The 26390-nt window shown below is 49.6% G+C and overlaps 1 protein-coding gene across 6 annotated transcripts in view; it reads right to left on the bottom strand.

Moving 5' to 3' along the window:
* The window catches only part of MACF1 (microtubule actin crosslinking factor 1), a 291764-nt gene that overhangs the window by 249427 nt on the left and 15947 nt on the right, over positions 1-26390 (bottom strand). For 3 of the 6 annotated variants that reach the window (XM_083453052.1, XM_083453054.1, XM_083453058.1), the window contains exon 1: positions 23244-23703. The exons of the other annotated variants lie outside the window; for them this stretch is intronic. In XM_083453052.1, the coding sequence (XP_083309178.1) occupies positions 23244-23337 (94 nt within the window). In that variant the 5' untranslated portion in view covers positions 23338-23703. Of the gene's footprint in view, positions 1-23243; positions 23704-26390 lie in introns of those variants that run through there. 6 annotated transcript variants of the gene reach the window in all.

Below are 26390 nucleotides of genomic sequence, written 5' to 3'. Positions count from 1 at the left end.
ATGCCCAGATAGCAATAGCTTGGCCCAAACAAAACAAATAAATTCAGTAAGGCTATCTGCTTATTTACCATGATCTAAACAAGCTGTGGAATCAAGGTAGTACTTGGGTTACCTGGGGCTGGTGGTTGTGGAGAAGGCTGGGGGCAAGGAGGTTAAAACAATGTACCCCACATGTAAGGCATGTAAGGGCATGTAAGGCCAAAGCAAGCCTGGCAGGGCAGCTGTTGAGAAGCGGGGGTGATGATGTGCTTCCTTCACCACTCCAAATTAATTCATTATCTTACAGTTGGAAGATGTGGGTCCAAAACTCACCTCGACAAGAGGATCCTAGGTGTGTAACCAAAAAGTACAACTTCCCACATGCAACATGGGAGTGATACAGCTGGAACTCCACACTATTGCAAGGATGCTCAAAGGACTGTTTCACACCTGGGCCAAACAAATCTTTGCAAGAGGGTGCAGCTGAATACCCAATGCAACAATACCTGCAGCAGCTGCTACTGGACCTCCTACTCGTTTCCCTTAAGTAGATTTTCCTTGCAAATTGCATCGCTTCAAGCATTTGGCCATGCTGTAGTGCAAGAATATAAAAAGGTGAAAAAATTCCAAACTGCACGGAAAACCGGCAGCCAATAAGGCCAAACACCACATGAGTCAACAGGGGGAGGATCTTCCACCTCCAAGAATCAACCAAGCCTGACTTTGGTCTGGGAAACATGGATTTAAGTCCCCACGTCCATCATGAATGCATGTCATGCAGCAACCAGCAGAAGAGCCTCTTCCACTGATCTTAACATATGGGCAAGTTGATATGGGAGAAGGTGTTCTCTCCAATATTTGGGGCCCAGGCCAATTCAGGGCTTTAATTGCACCTTGAAGTGGGTCTGGAAGATAACTGGCAATGAGTTTGGCTGTTTGAGAGTTACATGTGACTGACTCCCTGCTGCCACCAAACCCTGGCCATGACATTCTGCACAAGCTGCAACTTCCTGATACCTTCAAGGGCAGCCCCACATAAAATTAGTTACAGCTGTCTATCCTGGAGATTACAGAAGAATGGCTAACTGACACCACTGTCCCTGTCCAGAAAAGGCTGTAGTTGGTACATCAACCAAAGGCAGGCAGGCACAGGCACTCCTAGTAACTGAGATCTCCTGGGCCTCAAGTGACAATAACAGTTCCAGCAGAACCAAGAATCCCCATTTGCTTCTTCAAGGGAGCAGGGGGTTGCAAATCTGTCCAAAACAGCCTGTATCACCAAATCCTGGACCTGGGAAATGCCTAGCAACAGAAACTCTGTCTTGTCTGCATTTAATTTCAACATTTTGCTTCACTTCCAGCTCATTATTGCCTCTATGCACCGATTCAGAACCTGCACTGCCTCTGCTGCTTATGGAACGAACAGAAAAGCAGAGCTGGGTGTCATCTGCCTATTGGAGACAAACGACCATTAGGACTTGGAAAAAACACTTCTTTGCTAATTACCAAAGACATGCTGGAGGGGGTGGGGAGCAGTTGCGCTTAGCACTCTCCACCAGAACAGCGTGGCATCCTTGTCCTCTCCTCAGCAGTTCTGAAGAGGGTCTGGAAGCCCACCCACCACTGCAAAGCCACATCCTGGCACTGTTTGGAAGCCACAGCAAGAGCAGAGCTGGCCTCCCATGAGAGGAACAGGTTGGTCAGCGTCCAATTTTATTGTACAGAAGCGGGAAGGGTTCCTCCCTCCCTCTTCGCTGTTCCCCTGCTTTTCCTGGACCCTCATTGAAAGAGATTGGAGGGGGTTGCACAGGCTCCTTGGCAAGTAAAGGAGGCAGATGGCTGTTTAAGCAAAATTACAATTATTGGCCTGGGGAGAAGGTGGTTTGAGCATAGCTGAGGCTTCTATCGATGACCCAGACCACCACGGCCATCGGACGGTGCCCTCAGCTCACTTTTGTCCCAGACTATTGACCGCTCAAAGCCTGCATTCCCCCCTCCAAGATGATAAAAAGTAACTTGAAACTTTTTTAGCATTTCTTTGTCTCTTTGTCTCCCTCCCCCTGCTCACAAACACTCAATTGTGAGGAGGAAAAGTAGGTCAGGGGCTGGAGGAACAGTGGCCAGGAAAAGATCAGGCAGAGCTGCGTGGAACTGAAGTCTCCAGCAGATCACAAGAAAACTGGCAGGATGCGGTGAGCACACCAAAGGTGGCAAGGCAAGCTCAGTGCCCTCAACTGGACAGGGGAAAGCATTTTCAGCCTGATGGGACATTCCCTTCTGGGCAGCCTTCCTGGGCCCACACACCAGGGGTGGGTAAGGCCAGAGGTAAAAGTGAACAAAGCAATAAATGTAAATTTTGCCTTTCTACAGCAAGATTGTTTCTGCACACTCCTCTGCATCCAGGCCGGCATGAGGCATTAGCAGAGTTCAAAGACACATCCCAGCAAGGTAAAAAAGGTAAAGGTACCCCTGCCCATACGGGCCAGTCTTGACAGACTCTAGGGTTGTGCGCCCATCTCACTTAAGAGGCCGAGGGCCAGCGCTGTCCGAAGACACTTCCGGGTCACGTGGCCAGCGTGACATCGCTGCTCTGGCGAGCCAGAGCCGCACACGGAAACGCCGTTTACCTTCCCGCTAGTAAGCGGTCCCTATTTATCTACTTGCACCCAGGGGTGCTTTCGAACTGCTAGGTTGGCAGGCGCTGGGACCGAACAGCGGGAGCGCACCCCGCCGCGGGGATTCGAACTGCCGACCTTTCGATAGGCAAGCCCTAGGCACTGAGGCTTTAACCCACAGCGCCACCCGCGTCCCTAGCAAGGTAAAAGTGGGGTGCAAATTAAGGCTGATGAGAGGTATGGCTGGGGAGGGGTGGTGGCCCAGAGACAACTGGAGGGGGCCCGCAAAGAGAGGCCAGAAAGGGCCTGAGGCCTCTCCATATCCCTGCACAAACACTCAGCCCCAAGACAAGAAGTGCAATGGGAAAGAAAATAAGGCCTTGTGAACAATCTAACTAATATTCTTCCACTATGTTATCCATTTAATGAGTTGGGTCAGCTTAATATATGCCAAAATGTAGACCCTGAAGCAGATTTCAGTGTCATGGCTTGGTCCAAGAAAATATGAAGGGTGGTAATAACAAAGACAGTGTCTCTGGGGACATGCACAGTGGCTTAGCTTCAGAAGTGAGCAGGCACAGATAGTCTTCAACAGATTTGGGCCAGCTTACTTCTGTGCAGCCAGACATATACTACATGCTTGGAACACATTTGAAGTCAATACCTTGAAAACATGGGTTGAAAGACAGATAAGAGGGCTCGTGAATCTGAGCAACATTCACTCCCAACACCAAACATGTTTAAGGATGCCCCATTTGATCTCAAAGGCCGGAAGGTAATCTACATAGTCTCAGAGAAGCCATGTACTATTAAGTCACTCTTTCTCTGGCTCTGAATGACAGCCCATGACCAAAACATTGGGAGTCATGACTGGCTGTCTGCAACACGGCAAGGGATTCTGGGGTTTGCACCTTAGATTGGAAGAATGCCCTAGAGCAGCCTCAGAACAAGGAGTGAAACTTTGTAGGCACCTTTTAAGAAGCCAAGGATTCCAGCAGCAGCATCTCCAGAAAAAAGCCAGAAGTGACCACACAGACACGAAAAATCCTTTTGCTTTTGCTGCTATAGCACATGCATTTTCAGCCATAAAAGCATTGGGACATGGGTACACTTCCCCATCTACCACCATACTTCCATGCCTGGGGTGTCCACTCCAGCACAGCTGTGAAGTGGTTAACTCCCTGCCTGCTCCAGTGCTAAACTCATTGATGCTGACAAGGCTTCTCTCTCCCTCCTTCTGAAGAAGCATGTCTGGAATTCCGGGACTGGGAAAGGGAGAAAGAGAAAGGGACTGCTCCAGCTGGCTTTGGAAACCCAGGACTGCTTGCCATGCACAGGAAATTGCCTCAGCATCCCAAAAGCAAGAGGAGGGAGGGGAGGGGAGCTGAGCTCTCTGCTCCTTAGGGTACCCCCCCCCCCGGCGCTCAGCCGCCTCTTGGCTTTTGGAATCCCAAGGATCTCCCATCAGACTGTGCTCAGCGAGACCCAACAGCATCCAAAACAGCTGAAGAGGATGAGATGTCCATTCCTTCGGCCTCCTCGGCTCCAGCAGGAGCCACAAGCAAAAATCTGAGCAAAAGGGGGACACCCCACAGCCAAAAGCCTGCTCAGACCGCTTGCCTGGCAGAAAGTACAGTTGTCAGAAACCCTGCACCCATTTATCTGGAGGGCTTCCTCTGTCTACCGCAATCCTGAGCCGCCAAACCTGCTCCGCTGCAGCTGGCTTCCAACCAAGTAGAGCCCGGGGGGGCGGGGGAGAGACTGTCTGCGGAGGGGAGGGGGGCTTTTAAAAGTTGGGAAGGTGGAGAAACTTGTGAACAGTGGGAATTTAGTTCATTAAAAAATTATACACTGCTTGATTGTAAAAGCAAACAAACCTCAAAGCGGTTTCCAAAAAAAGATAAAACAATTTATGAAAATATCAGTGAGAAAATTTACAATAATTTAAAACGTTCAGAAAGCTAAAACCTGCACCAACTTTCTAAAGATCTGGGTAGGCTTGTCTAACAAGAATATTTTAGCAGTCACCAAAATTATATAGCAAAGGTGCCTGCCTGAGGTCAATTGGCAGGGAGTTCCAAAGTGTAAGCGATGCTGCACTGTAAAATCGAGTGCTTATACATGAAGAAAGGGTATTATGTTGCAGATCTAACCATGCCAGTTCTGCCAATTGGAGGCCGCAGACCCCAAACACGGCATGCAGAAGGTTCAGGCCCAGGTTCAGTCCCAAACACCACCAGTCATAGCTCAGGGAGCAGGGCGACAAGAAAGGCTTCCATGGAGACATCCTGGAGAGGGAGGAATGGGAGGAAACTGAAGAGTCAGAGGAGGAGGATGCTGGGGAGGTCCTATCAGGCTGGGGGATGAGAAGCTGAGCAGGGAAGAGTCCCAGTAGCCTGGATCGTGGTAGTCCAGATCCAGTGGAAGGGTCTCTAAATTGGAGATCTCTGCCATGCCTAAGCAATTTGTGATCTGCTGACCCATGTTGGGATGCTATACAGATTCCATAAATAAAACCTTTAGAACTTCCATTCGTGGTGATAGTTCAAGTTTTGAGTCTGGGGAGAAGAGCCAGGACATCCCCTCTCCCCAAAACCATGGAGAGCTGCTGCCAGCCAAGAGGCCTCATAAGGCAGCTTCCCATGTGCCAAGGCACCCTCTGGATACTTGTGAAACCCTGGGCAAGAGCTCAGATTATGACAATGAACCTGGCATACAATTATGCTGTTTTCTCTGGATGTGGCTCAGCTGCCTTCATCTCTGACTACTGGCAATGCTGTCTAGGGCTGATGGAAGTTCATTAATACCTGGACGGCCACAGGATGGCCACTCTATGCTATCAGTTTGGGGGGAAATCCCATGTGCCTAGGCATACACCACTCTGGCTCAGCCTGGGTTCTGGTGAGCCCCACCAGGCATCGAGTCAGCAATGGACACCCCCCACTCTGGGAACTCCCAGCCCAGTCATTGTGACACACCACTCAGGATCCTATAGCAAAGGTGGGTCACTCTCTCTCTCTCTAAATATATATCTCACTCAAGACAGAATCAAAGCAAGTATTTTGAGATTCTGTACCTCCCTGATCACCCTTCCATCCCAGTAACAGTGATGCACCCAGAGGAGGAAAAGGTTTTCTAAAATATTAATTAGAGAGTGATTTGATACCTCTCTGGACTGACTGGCTGAACAGACTCACACATCTCCTTGGTGATTTCTTTTTCTAATAATAGAATATAAATTTACTCTCGCTGAATTCCAGATGCACATAAAGGAAACACACAGAAGGGAAAGGGGAGAGTGTTAGCCGAAACTACTCCGGGCAGAGTTTCAAGAGGGGCCAGAGCTGAGTGCAGGAACTTTGCATGCACGCAGTCCCAAATTCAAGCTCCAGAATCCCCACTTAAATGGATCAAGTAACAGGCAGGTGGGTTTTTATTTTTTGTTTAATGGGCAGCCAGACTCAAATGGGCAGTCACCAGGGGGGGGGGGCAGTTCAAAAAATTCAAGTCATGTATGTATTATGTCAGGTGATGCAAAAAGTGACAACAATGCAAAAGGTAAATTAAGTGGCGTGGGCTGCCCTGGAGCCCATTTCTTCTTTCCCCACCCCCAAAAAACACCCTCCCCACAGGCACCATGGCTGCTCTGTCTCTGCAGAGCATTCATCAATGTCTGTACCCAGGAAGGAAATAATTGCAGGGAGACCCCTTTGCTGGCAAGTCATATGAGGTTGCAAGTATTATGATAACGGGGGTGGTAATGCCAGAAATATCCAGTGTGGCATTCTTAACAGAGACCTTACTGGAGTAAAGCAACATGAAACATTTGTGCCTGAAAGCATAATCACAGCACAAAATTATCCAATCTGAGCTTTGAAAAGAGGTAAATCTCCCATATAGATTTATCACGGTAACAAGAGTCCCCAGCATATTGACCTCTAAGAGGCACTTAGAAAGTCTGAGTTCTCAACTCTCTCTTCAAGATCCCTCTTCATTCTAGATGCCAAATTGCCAGCTGAGGATTTTCTCCCACTCTGTGTAGGCTTCTAAACATCACTGAAGGAGACTTTAGCAGAAAAGCATGTGCACACACACAAGTAAAATGCACTAGTGTGTTGCAGTGGTGCACACTTTGCATTCAAATTATAAGCACACAGCACTGGGCAGTTTGAAATTTTGCTTAAAAGAAGCCCTAGTAACAGGTGATGAGAAAGTGTGTGTCCCGTCCCCGTCCAGCTGCCAGCCAGAGTGGATGACACTGGGTCAGATGAACCGATTGCTCAATTCAGAGTAAGGCAACTTCATGTATACACAGGGAAACGCTTGTAGCTCAGTGAGAGAGGATGGTCCTTAATGCCTTCAGATGGACCTCAATGCCTTCAGTTTTATCAGGTGGCAATGTTAGCAAATGCCTTTTTCCTGAGGCCTTGGAGGGATGCCAGTGCCACTGGGAGGAAGAAATGCTGGACTAGAAGGTTGACTCAGGATAAGGCGGGTTCAAGATGATTTAACACCTTGCATATGACAGCATGTGTCATACATCTTATCAGGAGAGGGTGGGGATTCTTTTCCCCAGCTTCTCCTTTTGTAAAAAATAAATAAATCAGAATGCCTGATCCTTAACACCCATGTACAGCCTATGCGGATTTCCAGAAATAAGTAACAAGACTAACGACCTTATGCTAACAGCATAATCTGTTACTGGAACAGAGGAAGACACAGACACTAACTGCAAAGGCTTACTTTGCCCCCAACCCAGTCTGAGGTGGGAGGGCAGGAGGAGGGAGTCATTCATTCTCTAACTGCATAGCCCCACCCCTTTTATCTACATAGTTCCAGGCTGGGCTCCATGTCTTAAACCCGTTTATATATCAACAGACATGATCAAGCTTTTCCTGGATTGTACCACTTCAGGCTACGGGGTGGGGAGGAGGCACCAAAAGGTACAAATGCTCCCTCGTGAGCACACATCTATCCCTGCCGGCCTGCACAGAAAGGACAGCTCAGCTTAACAGCTTCTGCAGTGTAAAATCCTTTAAAAGAACCTCCCAAATCTCGTTGGAAAATGTTTAATTAAAAAGATACATCAAAAGGCTGCAATCGTTTCATCCACCAAACGGGAATAAAAATATTAACACGGGGAGGAACCATATTTTAAAAAGAGAGTTGTGTTTATATTTGCAGGAAGGCAGGAGTAAATGTGTCTGGTGCTGTCAAGGGCAAAGTAGTGGGGGCTTGGGGGAACATGCAATGGGTGGAGATTTTTCTTAAAGCGGTATAGAAATGATGATGATGATGATGATGATGATGATGATAATAATAATAATAATAATAATAATGGACGGAGGCACACACACACACACCAACTGTGTGATACCATCCAAGGCTGCTTCCACACTGGGCATTTACTGTGGGGAAGCCACATTTTGTTCATCCCCGACCTTGTGCTTTCCTGGCTAAGCTGTCTTCCCACCCATACCCGTGCAATCCCCCACCCCATAGGAGGCTGCTCACACTGCTATTCCGGCCAGTCAGATTCTTGCCACTTCCCAGTTTGCTCTAGCCATGTCTTTTTTCTATGATCTGCCTCACCACTCTAGAAATCAGCTCTATCACTTTAACCCTTTCTTGCCTTCTGACCCATTATTTCTCCTTGCTGTGGTACTGGAATACTGATCGAAAGTGGAGGGAGCCCAGGCAAGTAAACCAGGCTGTATGGCAAGGGTGAGAAACTTTTACAACCTGAGGACCATATTCCCTTCCAGTGGCCACATTATTAATCATTTATGCATAAATCAACTTCTACACAATTGTCTTAACGTCACGTGCAATTCAAACAAAAAGAAGAACAAAACAATTTAAAACACAAAGCAATACAAAATAGACACCCACGGCAGAGACATTTGCATCCAGCTGGAAAAGTTTGTCAGGATAAAAGCTGTCTTCAATTGTTTCCGCAAAGTGCAGATAGTGGCAGCCTGTCATATCTGGACAGGGACAGCTAAAAGACCTGTTTTGAGTTCCTGCAGAGGGGGCACTTACATGTTTGTATCAACACCTTGAACATGCCAGCAGTGGGTGGGACAATGAGCAAAAGTGGGCAGAGAAACTAAAGATACTTCTACCCTTGTACAGTAGCAAGCTAGAGCCAGCGTGTTACAGTGGTTAAGAGTGTTGGACTGGGACCTGGGAGACCAGGGTTCAAATCCCCACTTAGCCAGGATGTTCACTGGGTATGACCTTGATTCAGTTCCTGCCTCTCAACGTAACCTACCTCACAGGGTTGTTGTGGGGATTGAATGAGAAGGAGCAGAACTGTGTATGCCACTTCCTTGGAGGAAGAGAAATCAAGGAGGGTGTGTGGAGCAGGGTTGGTGAGGGGTGTAGCCAGAGAGAGGGTGTGGCCTGACAGATAGGCTAAATTTGGCTCCCCTATCCTTGCTATAGGGACGCGGGTGGCGCTGTGGGTTAAACCACAGAGCCTAGCTCTTGCCGAATCAGAAGGTCGGCGGTTCGAATCCCCGCGACAGGGTGAGCTCCCGTTGCTTGGTCCCTGCTCCTGTTAACCTAGCAGTTCAAAAGCACTTACCACTCCGGTGGGAAGGTAAACAGCGTTTCCGTGTGCTGCTCTGGTTCGCCAGAAGCGGCTTAGTCATGCTGGCCACACAACCCGGAAGCTGTACACTGGCTCCCTAGCCCAATAAAGCGAGATGAGCGCCGCAACCCCAGAGTTGGTCACGACTGGACCTAACGGTCAGGGGTACCTTTACCTTTATCCTTGCTATACACTATTGGGAGGATGCAAAAAAAGTAAAGCCCTATACCAGGCACCCCCAAACTCGGCCCTCCAGATGTTTTGGGACTACAACTCCCATCATCCCTAGCTAACAGGACCAGTGGTCAGGGATGATGGGAATTGTAGTCTCAAAACATCTGGAGGGCTGAGTTTGGGGGTGCCTGCCCTATACAGTACAGTACAACACACAAATCAGCCTTCTCCTCCAAGAGGAGGCTTTCCTTGGGAGCCTTCCACCGCTCCCTCTGGTCTAGTCTATCTCCCTCTCCAGCAGCCCCAGAGAAACAAACTCTGGGATGCAGGTTCTTCACCCTTTCCATCCTCATCGCTTTAGCCTCTTAGCGTTTAAGAACTGTTTAAACACAAACGTCTTGCATCCCTATCCCAGCAATTTGGCTGGGGGCCCTGGAAACTTGGATTGCTTTGGTTTAAGAGTGCCGATATTGCCCCAGAGGCAGGGGGAGAGAGTGGGGAGTGGCGAGGAGCGAGGATTCCAGTGCAATATTAAATAAGTACAGCTCCCCCTCCTACCCCACCATGGTCCATGCCAATTTCTTTTTGTTTTTTTTTAAGTACAGTGTTAAGACTACAGAGGTTTCTATACAGGATGCTGGGTTTGCGCTGTCGGAAAACAGGAAGCAGAAACTGGAAGAGCAACCAGATTTTCATTTGCAGAAAAAGTAAATAAAGCACCGTCCCAAAAGAGTCACAGCTCAGCAGCCTGGAACAGTCCCATCCAAGTGAAGAAAAGTTGCAAGGAAGCGAGGAGGAAACCCAGAGCTTAGTCTGAGCCAAGGCTCAGCAGAGCACAGCCCAGGAACCAATTGACGATGCCAGGGCTCAACCCTGCAGCACATGGCAATGAGAGAATGCCCCTGAGCATGTGCAGAGTGATTCCCCACTCATCAATGAGAAATCACAGGATTGATTTCCAGAAGTGCCTAACAGGGAGATGCAAGTCTTTTAGAAATTAGTCAGCCAACTCATGGAGTTGCGTACGCCAGGAAAGAAACCAACGCTTACAATGTACTGAACCATCACTTCAACCACAACCAACCCCCAGCCGAACAAGTGGGTCCTCCTAATCTGGCATCCTGCTCCCCACAGCACCCAAGTGGATGCCTCCAGGAAGCCCACAAGCAGAGCAGGGAGGCAACAGCCCTGCCCTATTGCTGCCCCATAGCAACTGGTTCTTAAAGGTACACAGTCCTGGAACATGGAGGCTCTACATAACCATCATAGAATTGCAGAGTTGGAAGGGACCCTGAAGATCATCTAGTCCAACATTATGGTTAAAAGTCGTGGAAAGACCTCTCCTCCATAAATAAAACTCCCAGACCTTCCAAGTGACCCTATTTTCCAGGGACGTCCCTGATTTAGAGAAACCGCCCCACTTTCTGATTTGATCTCAGAATGTCCCACTTTTCCACAGGATGTCCCTATTTTCATTGGAGAAATATTGGGGGGTATGGAGTTATCTGATCCCTGAGCTGTCTTTTTTTTTAATCCCTATACGGGATTGCATTCAATGTTTAACATTTTATTATGTTTTTATATATGTAGGAAGCGACCCAGAGTGCTAGGGCAACCCAGTAAGATGTGTGGGGTACAAATAGTAAAATTATCATTATGGGATGGGACGTCACTATTTTCATCAGAGAAATGCTGGAGGGTATGAAGCCCCAGTCAGATCTACAAATTTTGCCTGGACTCGGTGGCCACAGATTGCTGGGGGATGAGGGGAGAGAGAGAAAGAGGGAGGGCTCCCTGTGTTATCAGCTTTTCAAAAACATATGACTCTTGTGGCACAGAAAACTACATTACAGTTGCTCCATGCAGTTGCCAAGATAAGGTCGCTGGTCACCACGGATGACCTGGCAACTTTAGGGGAGAACTCCTGGTCCCAGTGCCTGTGAGATAATTGGAGGGAAACCGTCCATTTTACAGATGGGCACAGTACACCCAATTTCTCCAAATAATCGGGATCTGAAAGAGGAGCCTTTTTCAGACTTAGAACGTAGAGCAGCAACTCTGAATCCAGGTGCTTGGAGACCAATATTTGTTTGTCTCTGTCTCCCACTCCTTTTTGCCTTGGGAGCATCACTCCCCATACAAGTTCGGGGAGGGTGTGTGCAGTCTTCTCCTTCTCATGCTGCAGTCTCCCTCCCTCCCTCCCTCACACAAGAGAATAACTCCTGAGCCTACTTTATGAAAGGAGTCCAAAGCTCTTTGACAAAACAGCATCATTCAGGTTAACCTGGCACCAGGGCAAAGCTACATGGTAATTTAGCAAAAGCATCAAGCTCAACAGTTTAATGAAAGATAGAAGCCAACGATTCCAGGGCCCCTTGAAGTAAGAGATGAAGGAAACAATCCGGCCGCTTGTGGGAAAGGGACAGTTTGGGGGTTTATTCTTTGTGACTCAAGAAGCACATCTTTGGAAGCACACCTGCTTACTCAACCTGCTCCAGAGCACCATGGAGTTCAGAGGAGAAACCAAGACAATTGTGCTTAGAAGAGATAAAAGGGAAAACGTACAAGAACCTGTCAGATCTGTTGAGCTAAAATGAGTATATATACCACAAGCAGCGACCAGTCTTTGAAAGAGCCTTTCAAAACACGGTCTGCCTGGGGACACAGGTACCAGCAGATAGAGTTAGACCAGGGCCTCTGCTCTTCACATCAACACTCGGCCATGATTCCCACTGAGAAGCCTCAAGCAGCCAGTGGCTTCCCACACCAAAACTGGCCAAAGGCCTATCCTGCAAATATAAAGGATCTCAGGTCTGCAAGGCTGCTTTGGCGAAGCCACACCCACCTGCCATACACAATATGACATCAGGTGTGATAGGGTGGGTGAACATGCAGGTGGGCTAAAGGGGGGATTGCAAGCACTGCTGACTGGCAGCACCTGCAAAAACCCCATACATGGCGCCCTGTGGGCACAAACATTCAGCTGATCATACATGGGGGCTAAAAGGGGTCACCTGACATCATTGTGAGGTCAGGTAATTCGTCAACCTTGGCCTGTGAGGGCTGGGGAAAGCAAGCTGGATCCAATTCTCCTGTCCTGGCCTACCTTCAAAGGGTGGTTGTGAAGGTTTTGTGCACAGAAGCATCTCTTTCTCTTATTGGCTGCAGTTTGTTCCTGCTGTAACATCAGCAGCGAACGTCACGTCTGTCTCATTTGCCCAAGAGGATGTGTGCTTGCAATTTACTCCAAAGTCACCAGCACCCTTTTTTCCATCAGGCAAAGAGAATCAGCAGCGAACTGGCACAGGACCTTCCAGCAGTTAAGTCAGACCCAGGAAAACCAGAGACAAGAATCTAGGCCAGCTTTTGCCAATTTTGCGCCCTCTAGATGCTTTGAACTAGCATCATACGGCTGTGTTGCCCAGGGCTGATGGTAGCCATAGTGCAAAACATTTGCAGGACACCAGGTTGGCGAAGGCTGGTCCTAGCTGATGCCCTGGGAAGAAAGCCTTGAAGAAATCCACCCCAAATCAGTAGCGTCTCAGTCTGGAGACAAGGAGCTCGCAGCCCAGCTCACTGCGCACCAGTTCTCTTCTGCCATCACTCCCAGTTGATTTCAAAGCAGCCCCAATTCTGCAAGATAAATCTCACATTCACTTCTTTATTTTTATTGGAAAACTTTTGTGTTTAGTTCTGGGCCTACATAGCCTACAAGGTAGGCAATGGGAAAAGAATCTTCAAAGGGAAGTTCGCTCACTTGACAAGAGACACACCTGCCAGGATGTGCAAATCCATCAGCCCCACACAACTGGGCCAAGCTTGGGAGGTGTGGGAAGCCTCTCTGCTGCTGTGCTGGAGGGCTGGGCGTGTGGGGGCCCCACTGCGTTGCTTCACCACCAGCTCAGAGACATTAATCAGCCCAAGCAGAATTAATAAGCACAGCGAATCGGTTCCGCAGCCTGCAAAGCCAAGAGCCTGGAGGAGAGAGGGGGCCAACTCTCAAGCAGAGAGCATGCTCAAGGTGAGGTTCAGGAACATAGGAAACTATACTGGTTCAGACCATTAGTCCATCAAGCTCAGGATTGCCTACACAGATGGGCAGGAGCTTAAGGGACTGTGCTAGGAGTTTTCCCAGCCCCACCTGAAGATGCTGGGGAATGAGACTGGCACCTCTTGCATGCAGACAAGGTGCATAACCAGTGAGCACAGCCCATCCCCTAAAGAGTTGCTGCAAAGTAAAGCAAAGAGAGGCATTTTTGCTGGCTTCACAAAAACCAGTCAACCATGTGCCGAAAGGGGATTTAGTAAGGAATTGTTTGTTGTAAGAAACCTTTTTGGCCCAGATTTCCTCCCTTAATCCTGCTCTCTTGTCCCTTGTTCCATTGCCAAACTTTAATACACAACTTTAGGCAAGAATTGGCAGTGAAACAGCGCCAGGAACCCAGCTGTGCAGAGGTACCAACGGCCATTGCACAACAAATTAATTGGGCATCCTGGCAACCCAGAAGGAGATTCAACAAGCCTGCAGGCCAAGAGGAAGAATCGTACAAGCTGAAGGGGGCTTAGAGGGTTTGTAGTCAAACCCCACAGCACAAGGCAGGGACACCCACCCACCAGCTCCACCCACACAGACCGCGATGCAGAGGCCACAAGCAGAGATCAGCTGCCGTCCCAGAGCACTGCCCCTACAGAGCAAACAGCTCCACATGGCTTCAGTAAGCCACACAAGCAATTTGCTGCACAACAATATCTGATGGAATCCACAGCTAACAGAAGGAAATTTTTAAAAGAAGTTTGCCAACAGAGCAAGACTTCATTCCTCCCTCATATCACAATTTGCAGGCTAGGGCTTGATCAGTCCAATCCATGTTCACGACCCACTTCTGTGGAAGAACAGAAGCAGCATGACACACCATGCAGAATCCTGCTTCCCAAGAACAAAGGTTCCTGGAGAAGACAAGCATCTAGCCCCTCCAGGTTGCAACAACATGCTTGAAAATTAAGTGAGCAAATATGTCTAGTGAAATTTCAAAAGCCAAAGGAGTTCCCAAATTAAGATTTCAGGTGGTTAGAGAGGACACCAGCGCCCTGTGGAGTTCCTGACAAGCAGAAGCAGAATTATGCCAAATCATGAAAACTGCAGTTTCGCAATGTAAGCAAATGTGCGTCTTTTTTACAGAGGGCAAAGAACCTAGCTTTCCAGTAGACACAAAACCATAGCCCCTTCCCACGCTGCCTACTGGGCCCCACTGGAGGCCCCTCTCTGTGACCATGCAACACCAGAAGCACCTTCACACTCAGTGAGGTTCAGCACTTAATTTGGAGAGGCAATGGAACAAGCCAATTCTCAGCGCTTTTGGTCTCAGGCCATCCAGTAAATCCGCCAGGGAGAAGAGATCAAAGGCTTTCTCAGTCTGCTCCTAGCAATGCACCTTCCCCTCCCAGAGCAAGCCACGCCAAGGCTGTCAGCAGGTAGGAATTCAGACAGCATGAAAAGAGGGGGGGGGCTGAGGATGAGAAGGATGGGCCACGGCAGGCGCCATCCCTAGAGGCAGGACGCCTCTCCTTCCCCAACCAAGACAGCCAAAGAATCTCCAGAAATAGAGAACAAAACATTCCCACTCAGGACCCAAGACTTCACCACCAAAGCAACCTGAGAACTTTCAGAAGACGGGGTATTTTTAGGGGTGCCAACAGAGCGACAGTCCAGCAAGGAGATGCTGAGGCAGTCCTCAGCCTGAAAGCTGTGCAGCAGGATGGACCAGCAAAGCATCTGAAGATGGAGGGACAGATAGATGGCTTCCTCTCTCACCACAAGAGTCAAGTGCAAAGGTATTGGCCTTTCCTATATTCCAGGTTGCGTTGCAACAGCCCTGTGCCGCAAGCACAGCTCACCCTGGAAGGCAGGCCCACGCAACTGGCTTCCCAGTAACCACAGCTCAGCAGTGGCCATGTGATGGAACCCAGAAAGCACTTAATAAACCCCACATTACACTCTTATCTACACCATCTGTTTATTCCACATTCATTCTGATTGGCTTGCACGAAGCTTATGAGGAGGTTAGGCCATGTTTGGTCTTTACTGACCATTCATGCTGACAAGGTAATTATACAATAATGAACACTCATCCTGATGTGCTTGCAAGGTATTCACCTGTCTTTCAATTAATTAATTAATCATTCATTCATCCCACGCTCTTCAGTGCATTTTTTCCTGTCACTTTCCTAACTGCAAAAAGTCCAGTTTGTGTGTGTGTGTGGATTTGTTGTACTAGGACAATTGAGTCAAAGACACTTTAACTGCACAAACCTAGATTTCTGGTATGCACCTGAATTCCTCCCACACAATGATGAGATTCTGGAGACATCCTTACACTATAACTCCTATCATCCTGACCACTAGCCATGCTGGCTGGGGCAGACATTGGCTACCTTGGTCGAGGGCACAAAACTGAGCTACTTATCACTCCCTCCAACAACAACGCAGGGACTAGCAAACTGGACAGTCAACTGGAACCAGGCAAGGAGAGGCAGGGTGTATCCTCGTCACAAGAACACAATCATCCATCATACTTGTTTCCTCAGCAGGCAGACCAAATAAGCCTAACATAAAGTCCTTCAACATGAGGCTCTAGTCCCCAGTCCCCTGGCAACAGAGCTATTAAAAATATATATCCCCACTAGGCTTCCAGATGATCAGGTTAACCCTGCTAAAAGGCAATAATTCCCTGCAGAGCGGCCAAAGCATCTATGAAATTCCTTGCTACATAATGAAGATATTGCAACCTTCCCCAACCTAGTAGCCTCTAAATACTTTTGACTACAACGCCCATCTACAACAGCTATGCTGACTGTGACTGATGGGAATTGTAGTTGTTGTCGTTGTAGTCCAAAATATTGAGAAGTCATCTGGTTGGGGAAGAACTGTTATTGAATGATACTGTTTTAGCGTCCAGTGGGGGGCGTTATTTTGGCCAGTTCTAAGAATTCTTAGTTCATACAGAGTACCTAAAAACTCTTAAAGGTTTCTCTTTTTTCTCCCTCTCCTGGTGCATTGGACATTGTGCTTAACTTGGAGTGGAAAAACCTAGGTTCACATTCCATTTCAGCTGGTGTTCACTGGCAGGCTTCTGTCCCAGCCTAGGCTCCCTCAGCCCCCATGTCAGGAAAGCCCAAAGATGATATTTCAGTATTGCCCAAAGTTTGAACCATCAGCATCCAGGATGTCATTTTTCAAGTTACAGGGAAAACGCCTGGCGTGCAAAGAACAGGCAATGCAGCTGCTCCACCTAGAACTGCAGCACTTAAAATGCAGCTTCCTTCCCACCCACTGCTCAGGCAAGGTGGGAAAGGTGCTTCAACGCCCAGCAACACCAACCTGGGAGGTAGGAGCGCTCCCCAGGCAGGGAGTGTTGCCACTTCTTTAAGCAGAACAGGCCACTTGCTGCAGGCTGAGCTTCTGCAGGAACCAAAACGCTCACCAAGCAAGACTTTCTCCTCCATCACCACAAAGGAATTGTGTTTATCATTGCAGGGCGAAATGGAGCACAGAGAGTTGGGAGGGGAAAAGGAGCAGCAGGAGCTGGGGGGGGGGCGGGGAGCTCCAAATTGACTTGGTATCTAGCAAATAGCTAGGCCACTTCCACTTCACTGCGATCAAAAACATGGACATCTCTTCCTTTTCCAAAGGGCAAAAATCACAGACCGGTGTGACAACTGAAACTCTTGGGCAATATGCAGCAATGGGAGTTTGGATGACAGAAGCATAGCAGAGGAGGAGGAGGAGATACCTTCTGGTATGAACGTTCTCATGATGTCATCGACATCAGGCCTCTCAGTGGAGAATGACTAGGCTATGCTACCTCTGTGCAACACACAACATTAACAGCCCAGAGGATCAGTGAGGCAAAAAAAAGGACTCCTATTTCTTAGTCACCACAAAACCACTCAATACAGTACAGTAGACTCTCAGGTTGCAAACGTGATCCGTGCGGGATGCACGCTCGCAACCCGCAGCGTTCACAACCCGCAGCTGCGCGTCTGCAAACGCGGGTTGCGACTTGGCGTGTCTGTGCATACACGACCGCAGAAACCCAGAAGTAACCCGTTCCGGTACTTCTGGGTTTCGGTAGTCCGTAACCTGAGAAAACGCAACCTGAAGTGTCTGTAACCCGAGGTGTGGCAGTATATGCAATGATGAATGCTGTATTGGATCACAGATTTCAGTTTACAGGGATGCCTTGCAAATTGGCACAGTAGATGATGCCATAGCTTTTGATAATTTACCACACAGATACTCCCCCTCTTCACAACCACCCCCTTTTCTCTCCCTCTTTCTCCGTTCCAATTTCAGAGCAGTACAGTTTACATCACGTTGCCTGGATTACAACTCATTTCTGGCTGGCTAGACTGGAGCAGCAGGTCCCCACAGACGCTGCTTAGCACGTGAACACAATATTATTATCCTCTGTCAGCAGAAAGGGAGACAAGGCTTCACAATCGTCTGGAAAACCTACCCGACTGGATTTCCATGCTGCCCAAGATCCAAGCCACCAGTATTTGCATGTGAAGAATGCTTTCTACCTCTACATCATTAGGGAAACAGTGCAAGGAAATTGCACCATAAATGTGGGGTGCAGTGTCGATTGATTCCAGAGCACCCCAGGAACCTTTGGCCTTATATAGTTGCCTGCACACAGAAGAACAGAATAAGCTGCCTTCTATCGAGTCAGACTTCAGACCATCTACTTCAGCATTGCCTACACAGACTGGCAGTGGCTCTCCAGGGTTTCAGGCAGTTCTCTCTCCCAGCCCTACCAAATGGTGCTATGGGGGATTGAACCTGGGATCTTCTGCTCATTCACTGAGCTATGGTGGCCCTTCCCCGAGGCTGTACGCCAGCCTCCTCTGCCACACTGCAGCAGATCCTGGGGCATGAGGCACTCCACATTTTGGCCATGTTAAGCATTTTGCTGTGCCCTCTTCAAGACCAGCAAAGGGACCTGCACCCCCAGAATTCACTCCCTTCAAAGTATTGGCCCCAGCCCTTTCAAGCCCTTCAAGGCTTGGGACCAGGGTACTTGGAACACCTAACTCCAAACATGCTTGCCTTTTTTCTAAGACCACTGAGCTATAGCCCTCCCCCTAAAAAAAAATAAAGCTTCTAGTCCTCATGGACTAGATTTAAACTGGAAGCTGCCTGATCAAACCACTGGTCTATCCAGGTAAGGTAAAGGTAAAGGACCCCTGGACAGTTACGTCCAGTCAAAGGTGACTATGGGGTTGCGGTGCTCATCTTGCTTTCAGGCCGAGGGAGCCAGCGTTTGTCCACAGACAGCTTTCCAGGTCATGTGGCCAGCATGACCAAACCGCTTCTGGTGCAACGGAACACCGTGATGGAAACCAGAGCACATGGAAACACCGTTTACCTTCCCACAGCAGCAGTACCTATTTATCTACTTGCACTGGCGTGCTTTCAAATTGCTAGGTTGGCAGGAGCTGGGACAGAGCAACGGGAGCTCACCCCATCGCGGGGATTCGAACCGCCGACCTTCCGATCAGCAAGCTTAAGAGGCTCAGTGGTTTAGACCACAGTGCCACCCGCATCCCTACTGGTCTATCTCGGTCAGCACTCTAACACTGAATAGCAATAGCTCTCCAGGGTTTCAGATGGGGAGTATTTTCCTGGCCCTGCCTGGAAATGCCATGGCAGATTGAACTTGAGACTTTCTACATGCAAAGTAGGTGCTCTTCTATTAAAACTATGGTCCTTTCTTTTCCTGCTTCCACATTTACTTAAATATTATGTTCTGGCATGTTATCTTTGTGAGACACACAGAGAAACATGCAACTACACAGCCAACATAAATATCACAAATAAATATAAATGTAAAAGAGTGGTGGGCCAGCTGTTCCTCTCAAGGCTGCTGGTCCAAAGGGCTGATCTGATGTCAGACCCCATAGCAATCAGTGCATCGCTCTGCTCATTAAATGAAAAGTGCCATATAAAAGTGATACAGGGAAGGAAGGAGCTTTCGTATATTCCAAAGGGGTGACTGAAAAAGAAGAAAGGAGAAAAAGTTACTCCTTTGCTGCCCTGCAGCTTGCCTCTTCATTTCCACAAGCATGGTAAGATAACTGCTTTGGGGCTCAGATGCACTCAGTGGTTTGAATTCTACACACACACCCCCCCCACACATACACACCCTCTTTCTTTTGCAGGGTCATTTTCCTAAAGGCTGTCCAGAAGAGACACCCAAGCAGACAATGGTCCATGCCATGAGAAGCGCAGTTCTGGCTAATGTGACATGCTGGTTAATGAAAACCAATTGCCACCCTGGAATTCACAAGGGGGCTCAGCCCAGCTGGGAATAATCTTGTTTACGATGCCGGCCTAGCAAAGGGAAATTAATGTTTAAGCTGTAAAATCCATCCCCACCCCCCTTTTCGTGTCTGTCTGTGTGTGTATTGTCTCTTCCAAGGATATGTCTCTTCCAAGGATATGAAAGAGAAGCCCAATTTGTTAAGCTAAGGCCAAAGACGGATTTGCTTCTACTGGTGCTCCCTTCCCTCTTTCCCCTAATAATGCAAAATAGATTTTCCTGTCCAGAACAGGCTTGCCATTCATTTCCTTCCTCTCCCACCCCATAGACAATTCTGAGTCAAACTGTGTGTGTGTGTGTGTACTTGTCTAACTTGGCCTGAAGGTGAGAGTTAATGTTGACTTTCAGAAAAAGTTTTAACCTCACCAGACAAGTTTCAGCGCACCCTGCAACTCACTCACTTTCAATTGCCATCAGATAAGCCTGTTGTTTAAAGGGCAGTGGCTCACATCACCCAATGCCCTTTGCGTTACCAGCCTGCTAGATCTGACCGGGGATCCATCCAGCCCAGGATCCCATTCATGGCCACCCAGATACTCCCTTGCTCGGAAGCTCAAGACCAGGGCTTGAAGGCATCAGGCATCACCATCACCTTCTCAGTGTCTGTCCCCATCAGCACCCGGTAGACAACTGTCTTAGGAAGATCATGACTTTGTCCAGGTCTTTCTTAAAGGAATAGAAGGCGCTTTCCTCATCTAACGTGGCAGAGAAATCCACTTATAATCAAGAGGAGCAGCAACTGCTGAAAAATTAATTTGAAGACCTTTTTTTTTTAAAAAAAAGCCTGCCATTATTTATTCAGTGTGCAGCATTTTACATCATAAGATAAAACAAGACAGGCACTGCACCCCCAGAAACGTACAGTCATCACCTCCCAATCTGGTGCCCTCCAAATGTTGTTGGATTACAACTCCAGTCAGCCCCACCCAGCACAAATCAATGGTCAAAGAAGACAGGAGTCAGGTTGGGGAAAACTAGCCTAAAGTGACAGCAGAGGTGAAGCTAACAAGATTGAAGCATGGTAAGACACAGTTGGGGATTCAGCAAGAGAATTGCAGGGGAAATGGAAGATTTGAATAAGGGCTAGGAGAGAGTTGGCACCATACAGGCCTTCTGGGAGCACACTGCATTAAGAGGAGGCTGAAAGGGATCACTGACTTAAGATTTACCACCAACAGCATATAAGCTTTCAGAGTTTTCAACCCCACAACCAGAATGTTCAGTAGAAATGAGGCCGTCCCTTTTCTCAAGAAAAAGCAAACTAGGCCTGGCAAATAATACCCCAGATGTTCAGGGACACCTAATCTGTGACCCTCCAAACACTGCTGGACTACAACTCCCATCATCCCAGTCCATTGGCTGCTGGGAAACAGAGTCCAAATTCAGGGGGGCACCTGGTTGGGGAAGGCTGTTTTATTGTAACTAGAAGCTATTTAACAGCAACCCTGAAGTTTGCTCTCACCATCTACGAAGAACACAAAGTTCTGAAGCTGGCAACTTTGTAGAGCGGCCACCAGATACTGTCTCACATGACCTACGTTTCTTATGCTGTTTTCCAGCACCCAGTTCCAGTCTGGACAGTTTGCAAGGTTGTTCTTAAGGGCGTTTTTCCTCCCTTGCACTATCTATCTTGAGAGTGACGTCTGATTAGGGAAGTGAGCTCCAGCAAAGTGCAACTGTGCAGTATGGCAAGGACACCAAATCAAGGCAGCAACCCAGCCAGTTTCCCAATGAAGAAAAAGAAGTCAGTTGAGTTCAGCAGTGATTTAGACAAGCAAGCACTCAACTCTCCAGCAGCAGTTTTAGCAGGACAAAACCTGTGTTTCATTGTGGATTTCCCAGTTTTTACTTCCATCCCCCAATGTTGTGAAGTCTCGATACTGAATAGAGAGCTATTCCTCACTTTTAGCATTTTTTTAAATACAGAAGACACTTTGAACAGGTGAAAGGATTATAGTCATTATGCCACCCACCCACCTGCCATAAGAAAAACTGTTTAGCACAGCTATGCCTCCCAGGTTTATGGGGGAAATGGTAGGCTTGGAAGCTGCCTTGTTGTATCTTCCAGATCCACTTTCCCTCTGCACGGACTTCACCAATAAGACACAGGAAGCCGTTTTATACCAAGGCAATTCATTGCTCTGTCTAGCTTATTGTCTACACTGACTGGCAGCAGCTCTCCAGGTTCTCAGGGCAGAGTCCTTTCCCAGACCAACCTAGAGATGGGTTGGAGAACTAAACCTAGGGCCTTCTCCACATGCTCTGTGACTGAATGGCAGCCTTTCCAGCAAAGGAGACTCCCACATCAATATCCGCTTTGATTGCAAAAAAAAATTGACTCCCTTGTGCTAAGTTCGTTGACTGCACAATGCATATGCTTTGGACAGCCTCCACCCTACTCCCCAGGTGTTCTGGACTACAACTCCCATCAGCCCCAGCGAGAAGGTGATGGAAGACAGAGTCCAAAACACCTAGAGGAAAATCAGGTAGGAAGGGGAAGAATATACAGGTGATGCTAATAATGTACTGCATGCCTGCAGGAGCAGACAGACAGACAAGCCACATCAAGAAAGAAAAGAGTCTACATGGGAACGTGCACACCCACCGCCCGCCCGTGCAACCCACAAACCACACCAGAAATCACACGGGCCGCCACCAAGGAGCCTCGACAGCAACTGGCTTTTGAGTTCCTATGACCCCACCGCGGTTATCTGAATGGAAGGGCGTGTAGGCGCCTCGTCGTTGTTGCTTTAGCGGCAACAAAAGTTAAATGGAAGGCGTCATTCTCCGTTCTTCTAAAGAGGAGCAGCCAAGCGGGGCAGGGAGAGCTCCCGAGGCCCCGGGTGGGGCAAGTCCAGGCGCTCCTTTTGCGAGAGACCCGCACGCGGCTCGCCTGCGGGCCCATCAACAAAGGGAAAGCCGCTTCTGGGCAGCCCTTGGCTGAGAGGCGGAGGGGGACCGGGCCCGCTCGGGCATGGAAGGATGGAGCGGGAGGGGGCGCCGCCGTCCTCCTCCCCCGGCAGACACACACCCCAGCACCGCACTTCGGCGCGGAGCCAGCAGGCAGCCCTTTCCCGGCCATCCAGAGAATGCAGGCGAGGAGGCGCTGCGCGAAGCAGGCCGGCAAACAGCGTCCGGAGGCAGGAAGGGATCTCCAGGCAAAGAGGCTGCAGGGAGGAGTCAGCCGGACCGCGGCCGAGCCCCCCACCGCCAGCACCGGACCGGACTTCCCCGCCGCCGCCGCCCTCCCCGGCAGGAATTCTGACAGCCGGGCTCGAACCCTCTCCTTGCCCCCCCCCCCACTTTAGCATCCTTCGGCGCCTCCCCCGCCCAAGCATCCCTATTGCCCGAGGGGGCCCCACCTGGGCCGGGGTGTGGGTGTGTGTATGTGTATGTGTTATTAAGGCAGCCCGCTTAGGGAAGGGAAAGAGAAGGAAGAGGGGGGCGCCCGCCCGCCCGCCGGTGCCGCTCCCTTCTCCGAAGTAGCCGCGAGCCCACCTTTGTAGCGCTCCAGGACATCCTCGTAGGCCTGCACGAACTCCTTCTCCTGGCTGCGGTTGAGCGGCAGCTTGCCCGGCACGTAGCCGGCCATGGCGCTGCCCGCCCCGGACCGGGCCAGACCAGCTGGCGGGCGGGCGCGCGGGCGAGGGAGCGGCGATCCCTTTGTGCCGAGCCTGGTGCCTGGCTGCTGGCTGCGCGTCGGGCGAGGAAGGCGAGAGGCGGCCGGGCGCTGGAGCTCCGCGGCGTCGGCGTCTCCCTGCCGCCGGCTCTGCTCCTGCTCCTGCTGCTGCTCCTTCCTTCCTTCCGCCTCGTCTCCTCCTCCTCCTCCTTCTCTTCCCGGCCTCCCGGCTCAGGCTCCACCCGCTGCTGTCAGGGAGGCCCAGGCCAGCCCCCGGCTCGGCGGCTCTCCTTCTTATTCTGCCGGCCCGGCAGGAGCCTGCTCAGCCCGGCGCAGCCCGAGTGGCGGCGGAGGCGACGCCCGGCGGCCGGCCGCCGAACTGCAGAGGCAGAGCGAGGGCAGAACCCGGCTGGCGCCACTTGGGGCGGATCCGCATCAGGAGCTGGGCTGGCCGGGAACCAGGTGCGACCACCGAACCCAGGGCCCCGAAGGCAAGGGGAAAGGCCCCGGGATGTCAGGAGGCCTCGAGATCCAGAAGAGAGGCGCGAGGAAACGGCCCGAACTAGAGGCGGAAAGGAAAAGAGGAGGACAGACTGGGACAGAAAAGCAAACTGGATCCGAAGAAGAGCAGAAGGGCGGGATGCAAACCCAGAAGGGGTTGGTTGGATTGCCCCCGCCCACAATCCAAGAAGCCTCAGAGCCCGGAGGGAGCGGGGACAGCCCACCCCCAAGTACCACCGGAATCCTTTCTGGTGAAAGAAACTGAAAAGGATGGGGGGCAGCGGACAAAGAAGTCAGGAACTCACCCCAGATCTAAATTTGTGGCAGGCCCTCCCTCTTCCTGATCCCAAGCCCTTTTGCTGCTTTTAGGAGGAAAGGCAACATGGTGCAACACTCAATGCACACCCACTCCAGTCCTTGTAGGTGATCAGGCTGTTGAATCTAACTTCTGCCCTGGTGATGTCCTCCATCACACCTGAGGGCTTGATGTGGCATATAGAGGTCTGCCCACCCTGCCCTCCTAGCATCCACCTCAACTTAGTCAAATGGCAGGGCTGATCATTTTCAGCAGAACCATGCCCAGAACCCCACCTCCACGCCTGGCCTGGCCTTCACCAGCCCTGACAGCTGAATCTTCCAACCACACGCTGCCAAATCCTAACTTCTCACCTGTCCAGTTACGGGTCCCAATAATGGCATCAATTCTGCCAATCCTGCGGGGTCCCACACTTCATTGACACTAGAAGAATGTTCCAAACTAGTGGCCATGTCATAGTCCTTGCATGCTGTTGGAGTTGATGGTTGGTGCAAGACAAGATGAGGCCCCTTGAAGGATGAAGCCCCATCACAGAGCCCCAAAAGGCTGGGTTGCCACAAAGGCAACATTTGGGGCCTCAAATTTCAGCAGTGCCCTGTGCAACACTAACATTCACCCCCCAACTCCCATGCTCCATTCTAAAGCATTGTTTCAGCATCCCCTGCAGTGCCCCTGAGGCTCTGTGCCCAGTGTGACCAAACTGGTCATGCTCCCCTAAATCCGCCTGTGGCTGCCTAGAGTCAGAGGCATTCAGCGTGAGTTGTATGGTGACTTTTATTCCACTTTTGAAGTAGGCAAGTGTTTAGTCATTGGCAACCCAGTGCCTTCCAGATGGTTCCCATGGGCTGCTAGTTGTTGTATTCTTATGGACCTGGAGAGCACCAGGTATTTCTGAGGTATGGGCAGCGGTAAACTGCAATCCTATGTTCACTTGCTTAAATTGTTTACCCTCTCCCTTCATTTTCCATATATCTTGTCAAAACCTTCCTGAGCTTTGATCTGCATTGCAAACTGGCTCCTCCGGCTTTTTTCCTTGAGCAAACCTTGCACCCCATTGAAGGCATCCTTCACATCGCTGGTTCAAGGAGAAATCCGCCTTGTTTCTCCAGGCACCCTGCAGGAGTGGCTGTTTTGCTACCTAGGCACTTTGTCTTAATTAATTAGCATCTTCCCAAACCAGGTAGCGTTAGAAGCTAACACTTCCTTAAGCCAAGGTGGGGAGGGCAGAGGTCAGTGTTGCTGCTGGTACTCCACCATGTCTGAGCTTCTTGTGTCCCACCAAGCCAAAAACATTCCACCAAAAATTCAACAAACCTTCTGGGACAGCGGGGGGGGGGGGCAGTAAACAAAAGCAGGGGGCAAGAGTTGGCCAGTAAACAAAAGCAGGGGGCAAGAAAGGCCACATACCAGGCAGGTGGGCTGGAAGTAGCTCAGGCCTGTGCCACTGTTCACCCAGAATGTGATCAGTGCAAAAATAGATGTCTATGATGGTCATGTGCAATGATCTGCTTTCAGTGAAGAGAATCTGTCATAGTTGAAGAGGGACCCGGCAGCAAATGAACTGAAGAGTTTGAGCGACATCTGGTGGGAAATCCTGAGAAGTGCAAGACCCCAGAAAAGAAACCGCTTACTTTGTTATTTGGGAAGCTAGAATGTGCCCACTGACACAAATAAAGGGGATGGCAGAAATTGCCTGGGAATTAAAGCCAGGTCCCCGTCCCCCCCCCCCCCCGCGAAAAGGAGTGAAGTATGAGATAAGTTCCTGACCGCTGTGCGCCCCAATTGTCTCTAGCTTGAAATGGAGGTGTGCCACAAGATGACACAAGACCGCAGGCTGGTGGGGCTGCAATGAGTGGCAGGTAGAGGCAGGCAAATCTTACCCGTAGCTGTGGCACACACAGGGGAAAGCAAAGTTGCTTGCGCAGAAGAACTCACTGAATTGTGCCCTTTATCAATTTGTGTATGGGGGCAGTCACTTGGGCAATGGATGGGTTGAATTTATATACTCCATTTCTGCATTGAGCACCAAAATGTTTTGGAGCAACCCTGGGGGTTTTCAGAAGTGAATGAGTGTCCTGCACACAAAGTAATTTCTTTGATGGCATAAGACAGAGTAATAATTATTAAAAGTAAAAAAACTAGGCCCAGTGAAGACATTGCCTTTGTAACATAATATACTCTTCACAACAGAAAGTGTTAAAAAACTTAA

The sequence above is a fragment of the Podarcis tiliguerta genome (assembly GCF_965153285.1).
Source record: "Podarcis tiliguerta genome assembly, chromosome: 8".
In the NCBI taxonomy this organism is placed as follows: Eukaryota; Metazoa; Chordata; class Lepidosauria; order Squamata; family Lacertidae; genus Podarcis; species Podarcis tiliguerta.
The sequence above is the reverse complement of the archived record's forward strand: the minus strand, read 5'-3'. Positions and strand labels throughout refer to the sequence as shown.